This window comes from Sciurus carolinensis, chromosome 13 (genome assembly GCF_902686445.1).
Source record: "Sciurus carolinensis chromosome 13, mSciCar1.2, whole genome shotgun sequence".
NCBI lineage: Eukaryota > Metazoa > Chordata > Mammalia > Rodentia > Sciuridae > Sciurus > Sciurus carolinensis.
Window position 1 is genome coordinate 52,527,150 of NC_062225.1, and position 21,879 is coordinate 52,549,028.

At 34.3% G+C, this 21,879-nt stretch overlaps 1 protein-coding gene across 34 annotated transcripts in view; it reads left to right on the forward strand.

Moving 5' to 3' along the window:
• Nucleotides 1–21,879, forward strand: part of Nrxn1 (neurexin 1) — a 1,060,789-nt gene that overhangs the window by 464,783 nt on the left and 574,127 nt on the right. For 25 of the 34 annotated variants that reach the window (XM_047521996.1, XM_047521998.1, XM_047521995.1 and 22 more), the window contains 3 exons: nucleotides 10,481–10,864; nucleotides 17,361–17,564; nucleotides 20,144–20,170. In XM_047521996.1, coding sequence (XP_047377952.1) covers nucleotides 10,481–10,864; nucleotides 17,361–17,564; nucleotides 20,144–20,170 — 615 coding nt within the window. The remainder of the gene's footprint in view (nucleotides 1–10,480; nucleotides 10,865–17,360; nucleotides 17,565–20,143; nucleotides 20,171–21,879) is intronic. The other 9 variants (XM_047522003.1, XM_047522015.1, XM_047522020.1 and 6 more) reach the window with 1 other exon arrangement.

A 21,879-nucleotide genomic window follows, 5' to 3' on the forward strand; every position in this document is an offset into this window, starting at 1 on the left:
AATAAAATTTTGAAAACAACATTTAATAGGAAATAATTTTCTCAGATTTTCTAACAGCTTAAAATAGAATATATCAAAATCAGTGAGCATCTTTTGAAAGTTCAAAAAAGCAAAAAATACCAAACTCCAGTTATATTTCATTCATTAGGTATTTTCTACAGATATGAAAGTAATGCATGGTTAATGCCAAATCATTATTAAATACAAAAGAATGTAAAGCATAAAACTATCTCTTATTCATTTAATAGAAATGGTTTATGATTTTGGACATTTCTTTCCAGTCTTCTTTCTGTGTGAATTATATGTATGTCTATATGTGTGTATAGATATATTTAGGTAAATGCACACACATCAATCACACATGCACATAAACACATACACATAGAAGAAAAACAATTTAAGTTTTTTACTGAAGTGCCTTGTAAGGAGAAAGTGGCAAAGCAGTTGCCAGATAAATACTTTAGCCTTTAAGATGAAAAATATATAATTTTTCTTCTGTTTAAGCACTTTAATATATCCAAACTACCAATAGTTTATTACCTACTCTACTTACAACTTCATTAGAAAAGGTCAAAAGCAGATAATATCTACTTTAATTTACAAAGTTCATTTCTATATGGGAAGAACAGAAATATGCTCTAAGAAAGTTTTATTCACAATCTTAAAAAGAAAAGCATGATTTTTGTTTTAATCCCATGGAAAGGTTAAGTTACTATGCTTGGTGGTGTTTTCATGGTAAAATACTTTTATGTAATTAAAATTTTAGATTAGTGAATTGGAACAAACAATATAAAAACCAAAATTCATTCACTAAGCCAAATTCTGCCCTTTACTAAATTGAAAAGAGGAGAGAGAGAGAGATAAAGAAAAGCACACTCATATTATGTTGGCCTAGCTCAAGGAGTTTAATGTAATTTTAATAGCTGCAGCTGTTAATATTTTATATATAATATTTTAATTAAGTCCTATATTTGCACATTGCATTGGTTTGGTATAGAACAGCCTTTTAAAACTTGAATGAATGACTATGCCAGTTTTTATTTTCCTTAAAGAATATTTCTGATTTTAGCTGGTGTCATGCTAAGATTCATAGTTCTGTTAAAATTAAGAAACATTTCAAGCAATAGTTCATTTTACCCATTTCCATACCAGTTATATTGAGAGGGTACATGTAAATTATTTTTCATATAACAGATAAAAAGCACAGCTATGGCAGAAGGGCAACGTGGCTACTTTCTCACTTATGATGAAGGATATAGCTGTTGATTTCCCTGGGATACTCCTTAGCTGAATATTTGAAAACATTTTTAAAAACCACATTACCTCTGCTATCAAAGTACAGGGAGCACAAACCTGAGTTACTCTTTCTGTTTGTGATCATTTCAGTTGACCATACTAATTAAGTAGGAATATAATGAAGCAATGATAATTAATCTGATACAAGCTGATACAACTATTGGTTATCTTGGTCAGAGATGTAGTTTAATTAAGATTTGGTGGACATAACTGAAATTTTAATATTATTCAAAGAGTTGAGGGAAATCTATCTTTGAGAAAGAGTACCTGATTTATTTTTATATCTACAGTTTCTGATACTTTCTTGGACATAGTAGTAATTCTCTATATATTTGTTGTTGTTTAAGAAAAGGAACAAATATGCTAAACACAGGTGGATAACACAGTGCCAAACAACTAATGAAAATAGTAGCATCATTTTTAAATTTGAAGAATAATAGTACTTTTTTACATGTAAATGCAACTTTTTAAAATGTAAAAAAAAAAAAAATGTGCTCAAATTGTATTGCTTCTTGAAAGTAGTTTATATAATAAAGGTTAGTAGATGATGTCCTTTCACAAATACAATGCCATCCTCCTTGCCCAAATATGTGAAATAATACACTGAGAAAGGTAAATAATCATTAGAGAAGTTTATAAGCCTGGTACCAAAATGGCAAGCTTTATGGAACAGGGCTTCTTTTTCTGCTTGTTTGTGAGATCCGTATATCATTTGACAAACATGTAGGTAGAAGGAGAAGTAACCAAGAAGGAAGATGTCACCTCCCTTCTGAGGACTGGGATATGCAGCCACAGGAAGCATGCTAGTGACAAGGAAGATAATCTCCCAGGCCAGTTATCTTTCTAATGGTCTGTCCTTTGGTCTTTTGTTCACTATGAAGGGTATATGAACCCTTTATTCAATAAGAAATCTTGTCTTCATCTGTACACTTTTCTGGAACTTCCTCATTTGGGGTAAAATTGGTCGTATTGAATAATTTTAACCTGTGTCCCTTCTTCTGTTCTGAAACATGGGAAAGAGAGAAGCACTTGGTTCCCACACTTCATTCAACACTCTTTGGCCACAGTTGTTTCTGTGCACAATGTAGCCTTCTTTCATTGCCTTCTCCATCCAGGACCAGTGTCACGGGAGGCCAAGTGGGCAGAGCCATTCATAAATTGCAATTTCAGATCTTGCACTAAATTGGCAAAGGAAGAACCATACAAAGTGCGGGCATGAATTAGTTCTAAGATCAGAGTAGAAAACTTACATGCTCTGAAAAGTAGGTATCTTCTGTAGATAGCTTAGCTACTAACAGCAAAACGCTAAGTTGCTCAGTTAATAAATACAATTGAAGAGGCTCATTGTTCTTGCCAACTTTGCAGGATTTAAGCATGCATATTTTACCAGTCCCTCCTCCTTTTCCAGACTTCCTTTTTCCCTCTCCTCTGGTTCCAACCCCAACACAAAGTAGTTGACCAGGTATTTAAAGTGTGAATTGTGCTACAATTAGGATGAGGTTAATGACTGTTTTCTTGGGCAGAAATACTGTTTAAATTTGTGTTAAGCTCTTTGGCTCAGTCAAGGATATCCTCTCAAGTATTTTTATAGTAAACTGCCAGTCATTTTTTTTCTTTTTTTTGCAAACTATCATTACACATTGAAATCAAAGTGAAAACTCATTATTCTTGTCATGTTCTGCTTGTGTACAGCAGGGTACAGCAGATTGTATCAGCAGTTATTCATGGGTAAGCCTACATTTAACAGCTAAGAAACCATTGAGATTTGAATTGAAGTCATAGAGTTCCAGTTTAAGAACTAGAAATTATAGTGGGAAAAGCACAAGGCTCTCTCCAGAGCACATAATTAGAGGTTTGTAGTAATCACTGTTTGATGTGAGCAGTACTCTAGCTATCTATTACCACCACTGATTTATGTGTGTACCATTGGTGATTCACCACACTTAGGCATTTCTACTTGAACAACCATTAGACAATTTCTCTGTTTAGGTCTTGATTTGGACTTACCCTCTGACTGTAAATTTTCCTCTCATGTTTCTACCTTCTAACTTGTTGCCTACATTGAGATAATTTTAAGTACATTTTAGAAATATACTTTGTTTTGTTTCCATATCCATAAACCACTGCCCATCAATGGAAAGACTGAAATACCTTATCAATAATTTACTAATTATTTGACCAGATAATCAAACGGAGTCAGTTTTGCATAAAATTTTTGTATTGTTTGATTAAATTAATTTTTATATTTGCTTATTCTGGACATGTTTAAAGGATTCATTTATTTTCTCCATGCAAAATACTTTAATTTTTATTCATTTATTCAGTCTTTGTTGATATGTACATATATTTTATCTAGTTGCAATTATAGTATAAAGGTAATTTTTCAGGTTGCTTAATATGAAGTTGTATGCTCTTTTTACTTAAGAGTATGTAAGTAACAAAATTTATTTTCTAGGATTATGAAATCAGAAGCTAAGATGCAAAGCAGAGCTATGCAGAGGCATCTTAGCTAGGCCCCCAGGCTTATGGGACTCAAATATATTAAAATACCTAAAGAAAAGAAAGTTACAGGGACAAGCATTGTCAATACCCATCTGAGCACTGCCCTGGGGACTTGACTACTTGTCCACTATTGGGATGGAGGTAGGGCATCTTAACTGAGGTGAGGATTTCCAGCCATCCCAGGGCAATATTACTGTACATTTCCTTATCTCATGTACTCTCCTTATTCAGAATCCATTTTCCCCAAACACTCTTTTGATTAAGGTTTAACACGCATTACAAGTCTGAATACAGTGAAGGGAGAAAATAGACCAGTTACATACTCATGGGTGATCTGGTTCCTATAACAATGAAAATTTTCATCATAAATGAATAAATTTTTTTTTATAAATTTCATTCCATATTGACAGGGTTTCATGGTAAGTATTACACATCCTGTGATAGGTTACTTATCAAGAATTAGTAACTTGGCATTCATAATTTATAACTGGACTTGTGGACTTGGTAAATATCAGTAAAACCCTGGGAAATGAAACCTGGTAAATATACTGAATCTCCTTTTTGAGCTTTCCTGGCTAAGTGGCAGCTCTTAAAATATGGCATTACTTGACTATACCCAACCCCAGTTACTTACTGTGGAATAATGAGGGAAAGTCAGTGAAACTTCTTCAAAATAATCTTCCAATTGCTATGAAATGCTACTTGATAGATATTTACAACTTCCCATCATTGTGTATGATCATTTTTAAAATGCATATGTGAATACAGGCTGGTATAAAGTGTATGTGTGTTTGCATATGCACATGTACATAATACACAGTTTAATACATGTTTGTGTACCTGCCTGTACATAATACATGATATGTGTTTAATACATCAATACATGTAGGCTATTGGTGAAATGTTCAGACATTTCAACAAGAACATAAGTGAATCATAATTTCCCCTCTATCACACACTCTATTTGGTGTTGAAAAATTCCTAGGTATTTTTCTAGGCATCAATGTAATAATAAATATATTTATATATGTAAAATAATTATAGATTTGCTTTTTTAAAAAATACATTTTTAGTTGTAGATGAACACAATACCTTTATTTTATTTATTTTTATGTGGTGCTGAGGATTGAACTCAGTGCCTCACGCGTGCTACGCAAGCACCATATCACTGAGTCACAACCCCAAGCCCTAGATTTGCTTTTTTATATAAACAAGATTATACTTTTTCAATTATTGAGTGCAAAACTTGAGAGTTTTTTTCTATGCTGTTGGTTCTAGTTGTATCATATATTCCTTAGTTTGAAAACACTAATGTTTAATCATTTTGTCTGTGACCATTTAACTTTTTATTTAAAAAAAATTATTGTTTTAAATTAATTTATAAATGTCCTCATACATAATGTCTTTCTGTATATTGGTCAGAAATTCTGTAGAATAAATTCTGAGAGCCCAAATGACTGAGTTAATTGTATTTTTAATTTCAAAAGATAATAATAGGTTAATTTTGCTAATAAGTATTTCAGTTTACATTCTTATCCACAGTATATGGAGTGCCCTTCTCCCTTTTACTCTGGTCAATACTAGATATCAAACTTGTAAGAGTTTCTTCTAAGATTTATTTTTTCATATATAGATTTATTACCTTAAGTTCTCAGCTCAAGGTAAATCCAAGAAAGCAGAAAACAGAAAAGATGGCTTGTTCTTTTTATTTTCAAATGAAGTTTATTTCAGTTATTTCAGTTAGTTATAATGCTAATACATAGCATTATGTTTTTCAAGACGAAAAGTACAAAGAACAAACAAAAAACCCACTAACAGTTCATAATCCCCTAACCTAAAATCCCTATTGTTAATGTTTTTGTTTTCTTCATTTTTAAACAATTTTATCAGAAAATTTATTTCGCATTTTGCATCACATCATATTATTAATGTATTATTTTGCTTTTGTCACTTCTGAATTTTTACTGGAATTTTTTAATAGAATAGGAATTCTACCTAACTTTGTAGAATGTAATTCTTTTGTATAGTGGGAGGTAGAGTGGAATTGTGAATGGATAAAATTGACATTTAACTTATAAATGATTTGAAGCAGCAATTGCAGAATTTTTCTTCAAAAAGGAACTTCAGTGATCCTCTTGTCAATTCCCTTATTTTGCATAAAAACCACAATGAGGCCTAATGAATTTGTTTTTTGGCTAAACTTGACTAGTTAGTTGTAGAGTTGGAACATGAAAATGAGTTTCCTCTCACTGGACAAAATCATTTTCCATTGCAGAAAATTGTTTTCTACCTCTCATTTCCTAGAAATTTAAGCTCTTCTAGTAATTTAAAACCAGAAACCAAATTAACTTATTTTAAATCTCCAATCCATGTTTCTTGTCACTTTGTAAACTATAGGAACAGAATAGCCAAGAAAAATTGAATGGGGGTGATGGGACTCAAAGCTTGCCAATATCATTCCAAATTGTAAAGTTGATTTCTACTTTTAAAACTAAGAGCATTTTCAGGGCTGGGGTTGTAGCTCAGTGGTAGAGTGCTCAACTGGCAGGTGTGAGGCACTGGGTTTAAACCTCAGCACCACTTAAAAATAAATAAATAAAATAAATACACTGTGTCCATCTACAACCAAAAATTTTTTTTTAAAAATAAGCATTTTCAATAGTTTTCCCTGTTTGCATACAAATTTACACAATTTATTATTTATGCTTTTGAATATTCTTAAATGTATATGTCAACTTTTCACTTATGAACTTTTTATTCTTTTGCTTAGGTCATAAAAATGGATTAAATGTTAGTAAAATTAATATGGTTTCTACATTAAAATTATAAAAGAAATGTGTATATATGACCATTTATAGCTATAATTTTATTCCTTTAAAAAGTAGCATAATATAGCAGGGTGCTTTAGATTCTTAAATATTGAGGCATGAAGCACTAACCTAAATAAGTTCCTAAACATGAGTACTGTCCACAAATTTTAACAGCCTAAATAAAACAATGTTTTTTATAAAGTATTGATTTAGTTTCCTAGAAACTTACAATTTACTTTAGTGGAAGGTATAGTATATGAATTAATCAAACTATCTCAAAGCAAACATATCAAGATATGAGGCTTACCTGGCTAAAATTCATAATTAAAAATACAATTAACTCAAGATAGATGAGCCAATAGTATTCCCAGGTTTTAGTTTTTTCTTAAAAATTTGTTTACTTCATTTAGGCCATTGGGAAATTCTCATTTTCTGTTGCTATATACATCTGTGTTAACTACTCAATTGCATTTAATTATCAGTGAACAAGGTTTAAATATTCATGTGAGGAGTTCTTTGTAACCACTGTCTTGATACCACAATTAGAATGAACTGAACACTCGGGAACCTTAAGATTTAAATTTCACTGTGCTCAAATGTTTCTGTTAAGTTGGTTTAAACTCATTCAGATTCTGTTATGACTCTTTTGAGTATGTCCTTTGAATCATGTCCATAGTCAAATCATTAAGGAAATGTGTGATTCAAATCCTTTATTAGATAGGTATAGGACATTTGCACACATACAGGTTAAAATACAAATATCTATTTGAATTTGACTCAACAATGAAGTGTAATTATCATTTCAAAGGGTCTTTATTATGTAAATCTTCAAAATATAAAAATAATCATTTCTATTCCAACTTAAATTAACATCTACTCTTGGCTATTTTCCATCTCTTTTTAAAAGATTTTCTAAAATCCAAGTGCATTTAGATTAGAGAAAACAGTATTTGATTTTTTGGTCATTTTTTTCTTCATAAGGTCTACAATTCTCTCTCAAGAGGACACTAAGGAACTGTGGATATGATATGCTCTGTTTTCTCAACTATGAGTTGCAACTTATTAGTTGGTTCTGAAATCAATTTGCTACATTTATTTTAATAAAAGAATACAATGAGAAAGTAAATATCAGAGTATCTTAGAGGCAGTTGAGTTAATTTTTTTCTGTTAAACTTGTTTCAGTGTGTGTGTTTTGGGGGTGGGTACTTTGAAACATGAAAACTATGTTTTTTATGAATTATATCACAAAAAAATGATCTATGGCAAAGTTATAGGGAGTATTTTACTGTGTCCTTGTCAGCAAGTACATTCATAAAAACATCTGAACTTTCTTACAATACTTAGTTCAAAGCAGGCACTGACCATAAACAAAACCCAAGAGACACAGTCTCTCATCCTCATTGTTGAACTGTTCATGAATGACTCTTTGAAATACCTGGCAGCAGTTTGCCCCTGAGAGTGTGGACACAGTGCAGTGAGCTATGAACACCAAAGGGAATGGCAAGAGCAAAATGTACTGGCTGCCCAATTCTCTTGTCTCTGGAATCCTCCGAGCATCCTCTTTGTCAGATTATAGCATCCTGAATAAGGACAATCCTTTTTTGTCAAGCATTTTTTATTTTTATTTTTTCTTTCCAGAGTTGAATCAAGTTTGCTCCGTAAATAAAATAAAGTGGGAATTAGGAACAATATATAGTTTACATATATATATACATATGTATATATTTTACATATATATGTGTATTTTTTAAATATATCCCCACTCTTGTAATAATTTATCATGGTTACTTGCTAAGTTCTGTCTTATAACTATTCTCAGTGGTACATACTTTTATATCAAATCCTTGAAGATTCTATTGATTCTACGAAGCATTCTTGAACTAATTGTAAAAGAGTAACCTTTCTCCCTCTTTTGTCTTAAAAACATAAGTCACTATGTTCATTGCATGTAGTCCTTCGCTTCCAACGTAAATATGTGCTTTTTTAAAACTTCACCCTTCCTTTTATCCTTATGACTAACTTTTTCTCATCTCATTCTAATTTATATTAGATGCTACAGAGGGTAGGAAACCATCTCATAATTAACTTCTCAAGTATTTTGGATAGTACTGTACATAAAACTATTATTTAGAAATACATTTAATGATCAGTCTATTTAAAAGAGAAAAGAGTCACCATTCTCTCTTAATATTATATATTTAATTTCCCAAATAACATTCCTTATATTCTAAGTAGGATTTTATGGAGCCTCTATGTTTCTGAATGAGACTTTTCTTCGAGACACTGGCACAAATGTGAACAGTAAAAATGAATACTTTGTCCTTTTCCCCGTCTTGCTGCCTCCCTCAGAAATCCCTATTATGTTCCCCTCATTGGAAAGCCAAAATAGAAATGCCTTTGAGTGTTCCTCCCCTGGGAGCTTTTTCCATTTCTTTCTGTGCAAGTCTAGAGAGATAAATGTCCCCTTAATGACTTGGCCGCCTGGTCCGTCTCCGTTAGTGGCTTCTGTGCCCTTCTCCCTCACAAAGACGGATCCCATTATGCAGTCCAGCTGGAGGAGGGAACTCCTGGGCACAAGGTAGGGCCAGCAGCCCCACAGACTTAGTTAGACATGAGTCCCCACACGGAGTGGGCCTTAAGAATTCTGTGAAGCAGCTAAATTGCACCTTCTTACCCCCTCACTCTCTTCTCATTTTTATGCCACACTTCAGTCTCCAGGCTTTTCTTGGGTTTGCTCCTTAAATCCCAATGTCTCTCTCCCAGCAACGCAGTCTGCATTAGACTTTTGTTCATTTCTTCTCTTTCATCAGACTCTACCTCTTCTGTATTATTATTTAGACTTAAAAAAAAATCTGGGGTAATGTGGTAATGGGTCCATGTGGTGCCCTGTGTAGGTATCATATTTGTATCTTTATAAAAATTTTTCTGGAGATAGAATATTGCAGAATATTTGGTAATCTGACACCATTTACGTTTTCATCAGGAAATGCTTTCGATCTTTCATTTTCCCTCCATGGATTTCACTTATTTCCCTGACCCTCAAATATCCCCATGTGGGTAAATACCTGTTCATTTCACTTAGATCATGGATTCCTGTATACTTATAAACCAATAGGTTTTTTTCCTCCCTAAAATTTGAAGTGGAAAAAAAAAAAAAACCTTATCAACTTAGATAAGTAATTTGGTTTAAAAAGAAGTGAGCAACTGATTTTACTTGATTCTTTCACTGAAACGTTATACTGATCACTTATCTAGTGCCTGTTATAATCCATATACTGGTACATTTAACACACAGCATATGCCCATATGATGGATAAAGAAACCCAAACCATAAAGGTCAGTCAATAGATCAGACAGATAGGAATGAGGAAGTAAACTTAAGACATGGGTAATCTGTCAAACCATTGCATCCAATCAAAACAGTTAAAGATGGGGACAAAAGATCTTTCCTTGATTTGCTGACACATACTAGCTTTGAAAGCAAGAACTAACAGAGTGGAGTCAGACTTTATTCTGGAGAGTGAGATAGAACACCAATTTCTGTATTTTTATATATGCATTTGTCTAATGACCAAGCTGTTGAAGTCTGAGAAACACAGTTGGTTACCTGCAAAATCTGATTTTCTTTCTCAAAATCAAGTGGGACCATTTTAGTTAATCTGTTTTATTTAGAAAGTTAGTTAATCACATAGGCTTCTTAATGTCATTTGGAAGTACCAGAGTGGGGTCCTTTGCCACTTGGGGATAGAAAGAAAACTAATAAATATCTGCCCTCAAGGAGTTCACCCTTATGCAGACAAAAGGGAAAGAAAGAATTATTAAAATACTTTGTGCTCTGTGGAAACCTCTGTATTCTCTTGTCTTGGCAACAGGTACCATTTCTGTCAACACACTGCGCACGCCCTACACTGCTCCTGGTGAGAGTGAGATCCTGGACTTGGATGATGAGTTGTACCTGGGGGGCTTGCCAGAAAATAAGGCTGGCCTTGTCTTCCCCACCGAGGTGTGGACTGCTCTGCTCAACTACGGCTACGTGGGCTGCATCAGGGATTTGTTCATTGATGGCCAGAGCAAAGATATCCGACAAATGGCTGAAGTTCAAAGTACCGCTGGAGTGAAGCCCTCCTGCTCCAGGGAAACAGCAAAACCGTGCCTTAGCAATCCTTGCAAAAATAATGGCATGTGCAGGGATGGGTGGAACAGATATGTCTGTGATTGTTCCGGAACAGGCTATCTTGGCAGGTCCTGTGAGAGAGGTAGGATTTCAAACACCTAGCAGCTAACTCCCTAAGATAAAAAGTAAATTAAATGTTCACCTCAAACCTGAACTGACCATTGAAACGTAATGTAGGATATGCTGCTGGACTAAAAACTATGAACCCTTGTATTGGACAGAGATTACTTATGTACCCTTAATGATTTTCAAGGGCCTGATTCTGGGAAGATATGACTCTTTCAGTATATTGCAAGGATACAAATATGGGTTTTTCGTAACCTCTAACACCTGAACCTAAGATGTAGAGTGAACTAGAATTGCTGTCTCTTTCGTAAGTTTTTATACATCAGGGATGTTAGTTGGTTAAAAAAATAAAAAATAAATAAATAAAACAGGAGGAGGGAACATGAATTAGACATATCTACAGCCTCCAGGGCTAGTATCTGTGCCAAGAAACAGCATTTCTAGCAAGCTAAGCTCTAAGGGGCACGTACCCTGGCACTATGTTTCATCTGCTTAAGGAGCATATCCTCTGAAAAGCAAGCGACTTTAAGTCATTTAAGTTACACCAGCACTTAAATGCTACACTTTCAGAAGTGTATCCTAATTTCATAAGTACTTACCTTTGTTTAGAACCTAACCAATCGTAGAGGATTTATTTATTTATTTGATTTTAAGGCTTAACTTTGCCTGATGGATCTCTGATCAGGTGCCTCCCACTCCTCGTAGTATAGGAGATAAAGCTACATTTTGTTTTCTTTTTCCTTCCTCTTAAAAGGAAAGGAACAGGGGTCAAAGTAAAACTGAAGAGTGAAAACTGTCACCAACTGATCTGCAGTTCAGGCTATCAGCAGAAATAGCAGAACAAATAGTTCCGAGCATGGCATTCTATCGACCCTGTGTTTTAGATAAATGCTTTAGTCACTACGCCCATTGTCAATTATTTTCTAGAATGGAACTGAAAATCAATATGAAAAAAATATTGATGAGTTGTTCCATTGTTCTCTTATGATGCAAATAGCATTGATCTATTAGACAGTAAGCCTTAAAGTACCTAGCATCTTTTTTTAAAGCCATGAGCATTTAGTTATTGTTTTCCTTTATTCCTGAAACAGTTTAATTCATTAACCTAAAATTTCTTAACGAAAAGGTGGTTTTTGCACATACTTCAAAGTTGAAGTGTGATTTTGATTCTTTATCATACTAAAGAGTTAGATCAGTTATATTAATAATAATAAATATTAATAATAAATTAATAATATGACAGATTAAATACATACCAAAATCTTATCACTATTCTGTGTCATATAATTAAAGAAGACAACAGATGGGTATTTATCATATAAAAATACTCATTTTACTCATGTTGGTACCTGATTATAATTCCTGAAAATTGTCATTGGAACTTAGCTCTTTCTGCGTAGTTTAGTTTCTATGGGTATATTCTTCATAAATCTCCTCTTTGCATTTTCTTTCCTAATTTTAAATTTGTTTGTTTAGTCTGGTTTTGGAAAACGGCCTAAAGAGAAGAAAAAGTGAGGAAGCTAGCAAAGTATAATACAGTCAGTCATAATATGAGACAAGCAGACCTGCATGATTGAAAATTTTGGTTGTAATTTTGATCATTCAGAAAGCTGCCAGTTATTCCATTGCTTCCTGGTTAAATGAAGCTGGAAAAGTGTGTAATTGTCACATGAATTCCAAAAGCCTTTAGTTCAATATGCATGGTATACCACCCTGTGGCAATATTCTGCTACTACATATGGCAAAAATAAAAATAGAAATTGTAGAGCTTTCTGAGCCAGAATGAGAGAAAAGGAATATTTATATATTGCAATAATTAGAAGGAAGGGTGGTAAGGATAGGCAGAATTGCAAATGAGAATTTAATAGCAAACTTCATCACTGGGATTTAGCATACATTTTTATCTCATGGGTGGCTGGAAATTTCTGTAGATTTCTTTGTCTCCAGGTTGGTTGGTTGTTGAAGATAAAATGGTCATTTTTGTGCAGTTCTTGTTTCTGGATGACACCAGCATTTGTGAGAACCCTTTGCTTTTCAGAATTAATTTTCTTACTCACATTGTGGTGCCTCCTGAGAACAAGGGAAATGTGGGATGGTTGTCAGGCTCGATGCCACAAAATTTGGCTTCTGTTCAGTTCCCAGCTATGCCCTAGTTCAGCACACAGAAGATCATGCCCAAGCCTCTGAGCATCCAATTCAAAAGAAGAACCTTGACTGTGTTTCTTCTCCAGATACATTTGATCCCATAAGGCCAATGATCTTTAAGAGTCGATTGACAACTCTTGAAATGAAAAATAAAAATAAAAAATAGCACTAATAGAGTTTCTGTTTTATTATTGAGCAATAATTGATAATTTATGGGCATAATTATTCAAAGTAATTAAAAAGCATGCTCAAGTCCTTGGACACTGCAGCATGGAAAATGATGTTGCAATTATATTACAGGAAATTTTTATTCTGCATTAAGGAAGCAAACGATTTTTAAGAAAGAACAAATATTTGCTAACTTAGGAAAACAGCATTTTGTTCAATGTGTATTGATCATTTAAGGAAGAAAAATACAGAAATCATGATGAATGAATGTGAATTACATTTAGCATATTTCCTCCTGTTTAGTTTTTAATAAAACTAAGAACGTTTAGAAGCTTGACCATACAGAAATTATTCTCAGTGATAGGTAAAATGAGAGCATTGGTATAATCAGAGGTTTACTTTATACTTGTTTGTTAAAACTCAGCAGATGGAGGGACAGATGTCAGAGCAATATAATTTGGCTCCCTGTCTGATTTTCATCGTTGATCACAATATGTGACTGCCTTTCGGCAAAACTGAGCACAGGTGTACGCTTTAGACTGCAACAAGAAATAATGCAGAAAAGCAAATTTATCAAACCTAATGACAAGAGAGAAGGAGATATAGAAGACAAACTTGAAAACTGTTTTTCTCTCCCACTGGGAAGAATTGTACTGGAATTAGCCTTTTAAAGGTCTCTTTTTATGTTCTAAATGATAAAATAGTTTTTCTGATGTTAAAGGATGCTGCCAAATAGCATAACCTTCAAATGTCAGGATGTTGTCTAACATTTATTTGGCAACTCTAGACTATAACCTTGTGCATTTTCCAGTTCTCCTCTAATTAAACATTAACTCTAATTATGAAGAATCGTTTAGGCTTTCAGTTGTCATTTATCAACACGTTAGCTTCAGATTGAGAATTGTTTAAAATGGCACTCAGAAGCACTCAAGTTTCACCACTTGGCTGTGTTGTTTCATTCCTGCAGCTTTTTGGAGAATGTTAAAGTCCAGTGATCTTGATTATTTCCCACTCTGGATTGTACTTCATGATATATTTATGATCAATTGTTGACCATCTACATTTTTAAAAGGATGGGACTCCTTATTCAGTTTTTAAATGAAGCTACTTTTTTATAGAAGAATCTTAGATGATTTAAACAAAAAACATGACTATTGAAAAATAGAGACCAGTTGTACAGACTTAATAACTAGGAGAAAACTAACAGTGTTTTATTAACCTATTGACCATTGGTAATGGTTCTTCAATTGATATTGAGGCATTTATTGCTTGGCAAATTTATTGCTTGGACCATAGTTGGCTAAAGTTCAGAAAAAGAGAACGTAAAGTTCAAAGTTCAATTAAGGTTATACATAAAACACTTTTTTTTCCATAGCTCACTGTAATTTTATTCTTTATTATTTGTTGAGTAACTACTACTTGATTATTAGCACTAATCTCTGTTTTTTTCAAATTTCCTCCCATTAGGGAATCTCTTATCTAATTGGAAAAATTAGTGATATGATATAGAATCACTGTATTTTAAGATCTTATTTTATTTTCTCAGTGGTTATTACTTCAATGCCTAACCTTGGGGCCCTACTTTTGATTAATAGATACCTTTCCAAGTCTGTCTTTTGCAGCCCAGTTTTGGCCTTCAAAGTAGACTTGAAGGAATATTTTGTCACATGCATGACCAAAACTGGATTCCACTTAAAAGAGGCAGAAGAAATTCTTAGTTTCTTTCACTGAGCATTTATGTAAGCTTTATATACAAATTCAGAGATGTTCTTTCAGATGCTTTCAGTATCAAGTGAAATTGTTCATGGAGTCTCAGTTGTGTGTCTGACTGAGTGCTCACTGAGGCACTTGCTGCTGATAGAGCAGTAGATACGAGAGACTGATTTTTGCTCTCAAGGCACTTGCATTCTGAGGCATGAATATAATTAGCATTGTACAAACAAATGAGAGCTAGTAATATCCTATATAATTATATATAGAATAACTGGAGCAGGGAGCAGACCTTTCAGGGGTAACATCTGACTAGAGACCCAACCACTGAAAGAACCAGCCATTGAAAGAGCTAGGGTGAAACCATTCAAGGTGGAGGGATTCATGGTACAGGCACCAATGAGAACATGAGATCAGTGTATCTGGAACTTGTTAAATGAGGGGGAGTGAGCTAAAAGCTGAGACCCGAGATGGGCTAGGCCCAGGGTGATTCTGAGGTTTATAGTTCAAAAAGAAAAAAAAAAAATGAGTACAGATGTTATTGAAATTCAGGTAGAAAATTATGGGGGAGAGTTGTGTTTTAAGCAGTGGGGTATCTATTAATTGGATTTACTTCTTTTGGAGTTTAACTTGGCTGCTGTGTGTAGGGACAAAGAATAGAAGCAGGGATACCACTGAGGGAGATGTGATCTTGGTAGAGGTGAGAGAAGGGAGTCTGGGGTACTTTAGCAGCAATGGCAAGAAGCAATCAGGAGACAGGTTGGAATTCGAACACATGAAACTTGAAAACTTGCAAATCAATCAGAAATGGTAGAGGAGATAAGAGAGAGATCAGAAAGTTTGGATCTGAGCAATATGGATAGATTCCTGAGATGGAGAAGATCGGAAAAGAAATACATTTTGAGTTAGTTCATTTTAGGGTAGGTGAATTAATAGTGTAGTAAGATGCCTATTGTATTCCAGCTAGAGATGTCGGACAGGAATGGACAGTAAAGCCCAGGAAGGAAGTCAGGACTGTGAGTAAATACTACAGGGAGTGAATATGTGAGTTGATGATTATACCTTGATTCAAGAGGTAGATGGAAAAGAGAAGGAAAGTGAGGGAGGGAGACCTGGAAAGCCACATAGCACTTCTCCATATCTTGAAGGCACATTTTGTTCTACAATGACAACAAAGAATGTTTAAAGTCTCTTAGCAACAGTGCTTGACTTTTCTGACTTTCTGAAAGATAAAACTTGCCAAACCACAACTCCAAAATATAGTCTTAATAATAAGCACAGTTGTATCAGTAAAGTTAATTGCTGTGCCGTGCAAATAGCCAAGATAATGAGAATTTCCTAGTGTATTTTAATTCCACAGTTTTTTTTTTCTTTTATTAAAAGGCACTGAAATACCAGAACCAATCAGAAAGACAGTGACACCCACTTGTTTTTCAGTGTTTCGTGACCATATGGTGTTTAACATCAAGGGGTGCTGACTCTTTCTTAAAGCAGTTTGTCATCAACGGTTTTTGCTATTAGTGTCTTTATGTGTTTAATATAGTATTAGGCAATTTCTCTGTTAACAAAATCTACCTTAGTTTAGTAACACACGCCCACCCAGGATCCTCAGTCCCACATCCATTCTTATTCAATATAACCATGGTTTATAGTTGTTGACATTTTGGTGAAGGCTTAATATTTTCAGGACACTGAGATTACGACCTGTAGATAGTGTTTTAAGTTACTCCTTACCTGTAAATGAACCTTAAAATGATGTTACTATTTGTGCTTTTTTTTTAAAAAAATTATCTTGTTAAACAGAGGCTCAGAAGAAGCAGCCTTTGTTCCTTTGTAATATTCTATAGATTTTTCTTTTTGAAAATCACCTTTGGTAAAGGGCTGGCTTCATTCCTGCTTAAGTCATATGCTATTTTTAATTTTAGGACAGAGATTATGAAAATATGATAATAGTAACTTCTCTTGGCACCATGGAGTTTTTTGGGCAGACCAAGCTTCAGCCATCTTCCTGTAGTACCCTCTCATTTTACAGATGTAGACTCGGAATCTAGGCAGGGCTGACTGATTTCACAGATGCAGTCAGTGGCCGCAGCTGTCCATAAACATGATCCATAACTGCTGATATTTTCAACCAGGTTCACATTGTAGCTATGCAAAAGAGTGTGACCTCTGCTCTTGAGAAGGGAGTGCATATAAAACAGTTGCGTTACAACATGGTCAGTGCTATAGGTGGAATGTGTTATGGGAACAAAAAGAAGAGGTGCTGCTGTTTCTAAGCTGCAGCAGATACTTCATAAAGGAAGTTCTCTGTATTGTGACATTTCTTTCCAATTTTCTTAAAGAAAAAAATTCACCTTTCTGAAGCAGATGAACTGACTTTGTAGTCTTGTGATCTCTCTAGAAGTCTTTTATAGATTCCCATTTTCCCTTTCAAAGTATAAATGCATTTAAATGACCAAGAACTTACTATATTCATTTCCCATCCATAGAGGCCACGGTTTTGAGCTATGATGGGAGTATGTTTATGAAAATCCAGCTCCCCGTGGTGATGCACACAGAGGCAGAGGACGTGTCCCTACGGTTCCGATCCCAGCGTGCGTATGGCATTCTGATGGCAACCACATCCAGAGACTCTGCAGACACTCTCCGCCTGGAGCTGGATGCGGGGCGTGTGAAACTGACGGTCAATCTAGGTAACAATCTGACTTCCACCATTGAACTAACAATTCACTTTTTTGTTCAGTTTTGCCTGCAAACATCTATCAAGTAGCCTGTTTGCCATGGAAAGTTAAAACACTTAATGGTCTTATTTCCATCATTTAAGTTAATGTAGGTTTAGGGGGGACATCTTTTTGTTTTTATGTTTAACATAACTTACTGTTTTGTGATTCTTACCACTGAAGGTTCTTAAAAGGGAAGCTGTATCTATCAGTGAGGTGAATTGAAAATGTAAATTGCAAGGCTTAGTGGTGCCTTGAACTGAATTCCCTGTTGTTATATTTATTGACTTTTGATTGGCTATAGATGATACCCTTGCAGATAAATAAAAATCTGTCTAGTTTTACTTAATTTGCAAACAAAATATCAATTTCAGCTTTGTCATCTATATCAACAGTTGTTCTTACTCTCTTCCATGGGCTTCTCCTTTGAGTAGTCACCTTTGTGGTTCTCCATCTTTTTTGTTTTGAAGTACTGTGTGGTGATATTTTGCTATCAAACAGCAATCCACAACCCTTCAACGCCCAAAGTCTGCGGCCCTCAGCAAACAGCCATGAGAACACTAAGGACACAGGCTCTTCTACAGAAACACAATGCTTTCCTGCTTATGTGTAGCAGTAAGAAACAATCACTACAGTAAAACCTCACCAATCTGAATGCATTATGGGGAAAGGTCAGGCTGAATTAAGAGAAAATCTGAATTATAGATTTTAAAATGTAAGCAGTAACTCTTTTTCAATGGCATTCAAAATCACAAATTAATAAGTGGAAAAATCTTGTCAAGGAAAGGGCTTGCAAGGCTAATTTTAATAAACGGATAAGAATTATCCATAATTTGCACGTTGTTTCTTGCAAAATATGACATCGTCTCACAGTGAAGTACTTGAAATCAGTTCAGATCCTGAACTTGGACTTTCAAAGTGTGGCTTGTTTACAGGTTTTCTTTTTTATTTTAATTTTTTTTCCAAGGAGATCTGAGTTCTTACAAAATGAAGATTTGATATTCTGCCCAATAAGTTTCAATATTAACATTAACTCCAAATAAAAGGAGTAAAAATGAATGAGGTTTTACTGTATTTCAAGAAAGTGTTAAGCACATATAGAAATGAATGAACAGAGGAAGGAAAATAAAAATTTTAAACTACATAAATGCATAAAAATGACTTGTCAAATGTGATGCCATGAAGCATTTATGACAAACCTACCTACAATTTCAAATTGTGCTGGGCAGAATTGTAACTCATAAAATATAAAATTCACCCATTGACAGCTTATTGCATATATTTACATTCAACTAACACCAGTGAAATTAAGTTAAATAATAAAGTTCTTGTGTTTTTAACTACTTAACACACAGCACTATCATCTACTGTTCTGTTAGAGTTCCCTCTAGTGACAATGCTAGGTTACTACAGGTCAATCAAAATCACCTAATTGTAGTCAAGAGACTTAAACTCGAAACACTCCTGAGAATATTTTCAACAGCAAAGCATTCTGTAGAAAGAGTTGTGTAGGTGCTGGTCCTTGGCTGTTTGCAACCACTTTTCTGATGCGGTTGACGACACATGACAAACTCAGCTATATGGAAACAGAATCTAGGTTTATGTTTTTCATGTTCCCCAAAGGCATTAAATATTAAAACCAAAGCCAACAAGTGTATACTATATATAAACACAAACATTCCACATAGTTTTTTTAAAAAAAATAACCACTGTAATCACAGTCTGTGTTATCCACACCAGACATTCTGATCTTATAGTACCTGCTTTCATGTGAAGAAACCAGCATAAGAAAGGAAAAATCAATAACAGTACTAATCATGACACTTATTCCATAGGGACAACATTTGTAGCTTCTAGGAAAGGCATAGGCTTGTGTGCTCTAAAGAATGACTACCCCATAACTACTGTCATTTCTAAAGGTTACATACAGTTGTTTTTTTCCTTCCTCCAATTAATACAAGGTATGGAAGCCAGCCAACATCTGGCTGTTATCTATTTGCACCCAGGCAAATAAAATTAAGAAACAAACAAACAAAAATAAAACATTAGGTTGAGATGAGAATAATTTTAACTTGCTCTCCATTTGACCACTTCAATTTTAAAGGACTCCTTTGGCCTTTGTGGGATATTAGATTTCGGAGGTCCAAGATGTCTGAGCCTAGCTGAGCTTGCACTGCACCCCATTGTGACGGAGCACTTTTAAATTTTGCTGAAAACAATGATATGTTCTTTCACAGATGGGGAGAAAGTTGCAGCCAGTCTAAGTCAAGCATCTTTGACAGTTAACTACTCTTTATTCACTTAGATTTGTCACCATGTAGCTTTGTTTGAATTGGCCATTAAAAAAAAAAAAAACATTCTATTGTTGTTTCCAATGGTGCAGTTTTATAACAATAAATCTGGGTTCTGGAAGTATGTAAAGTATAATGATATGGAGTGGCCATATTTGCATGTGTCTGTCCCCGGAAGGGTGGACTGTGATTTTATTGGATGTCTGCAGCTATTACCTTGAAGGATAAATTTTCATTTTTCATCTATTCTTCCCCATCTAGATTGTATCAGGATTAACTGTAATTCCAGTAAGTGCCTATTCAAAATTTTTAAAATGTTATTCCTCCATTATGATGTAAGCTAGTCAAGAAAAAAAGAGAGAAAGCAAGAGAAATGCATTGAGAAAACTCATGATCTCACCTTTGAAGTAGACCGGTCCATCATCTGGGTTGTAAAAATTCATGGTTGAAAACTGTACAGCTGAAGAGTTTCCCACTGCATTTCCCATTCAAGTGGGAAAAGAGGTGCAAGTATTTTTTTAGCAAAATGCAAACTCCTGTATAAACCTTCAGTACTGCAAGTGGCATTTCTGTTTTGCCAGATCTAGGACTCCAGTTGTTCTCTTCAAAATCAAATAGTAGAAAATACTGTGAGTCTTATTTTCTTCAGTTTTCACCTCTTAAATATGGAAAATAAGTATTTAATTTCTCTCACTTTGATAATTAAACTACTAAATCCTTCTAAACTCAAAGTTTTACATAGCAAAGTGTGTTTTTCCAAGCTATATGTTCTTAGAAAATTATTAAAGAGTTCATCCTTGATCATTAAGATGATTTACATAATGAATTTTTACATCCCTATCACATACTGCAAAAATAACCAAAACCCTTCAAATCTGTGATATGCATGCCAAATAATGAGTTGGAAAAGATGCATGGACTGAGTTTTGTTTGAACTTGAACTAGAGATCTGAAAGGAGATAAGGACTGTGATTTTATTTTGAGTTGTAGCATTATCTAAAGAGTAAATTTATTTTATTTCTTTACATCAATGTTTAGGTTTTTCTTTTCCAGGTTTTGCTGACCACATAAAGAAATCTCCAATGATCACATTAGCTTATTTAATAAAATGACTCTAACAAACTTCTCATCACTCAATATCATGGTAAAACACTGTTCTATTTCCCTGGAAGAAAACTGAATGTGAGTTCATGGAGTTCATGTCCCACACTTTAGGCTGTGGTTCCAAAAGGCAGTAAGTCTTCTGATGAACAAAATGGTGGTCTTAAATTTGCAAAAGCAAGATGATTTTTCTAATAAAATTAATTCTATTGCAAATGTTCATATTTGTATTCGTACAACTCACATTTGCATTCATATATTTTAATATCTTTTAAAGTAGCATACAAGTGAGTATCCAATCACATAAAAAGGTAAATGAATTATGACATTTAATCTTTTACAAAATATGGTTAACATGCCAGGTATTAAAAAGTCACCTCAAACAAAATAATTACTGAAAATAATCTTTCTAAACTTCCATAAAAATGGAATTTTTAAATCCTATCTCTTCTCTGCTTTTTGAAAAGGTCTACATATTTTACAGGTCTCATACTATGATCCACTTTGCTTTCAGCTCTGAGGCATAGATGTAGGCAAAGTGTCAACTCATGAAATACTTGACTACGGATTTTCTTGATCTTAAAATATGGAGGTGGGGGAGGGGGTGGGCACAGCGACTCATGCCTGTAATCCTGGCCGCTCAGGAGGCGGAGGCAGAAGGATCAAGAGTTCAAAACCAGCCTCAACAAGAGTGAGGCACTAAGCACCTTGGTGAGACCCTGTCTCTAAACAAAATACAAAATAGGGCTGGGGATGTGACTCAGTGGTGGAGTGCCCCTGAGTTCAATCCCCAGTAACCCCCTGTCAATTGTGGGGAAATATACCTTTCTAAACCTCTATCTTATATATAATTTTCTTTTAATTACATTAAACATAGATCATTAAAATCATAAAAT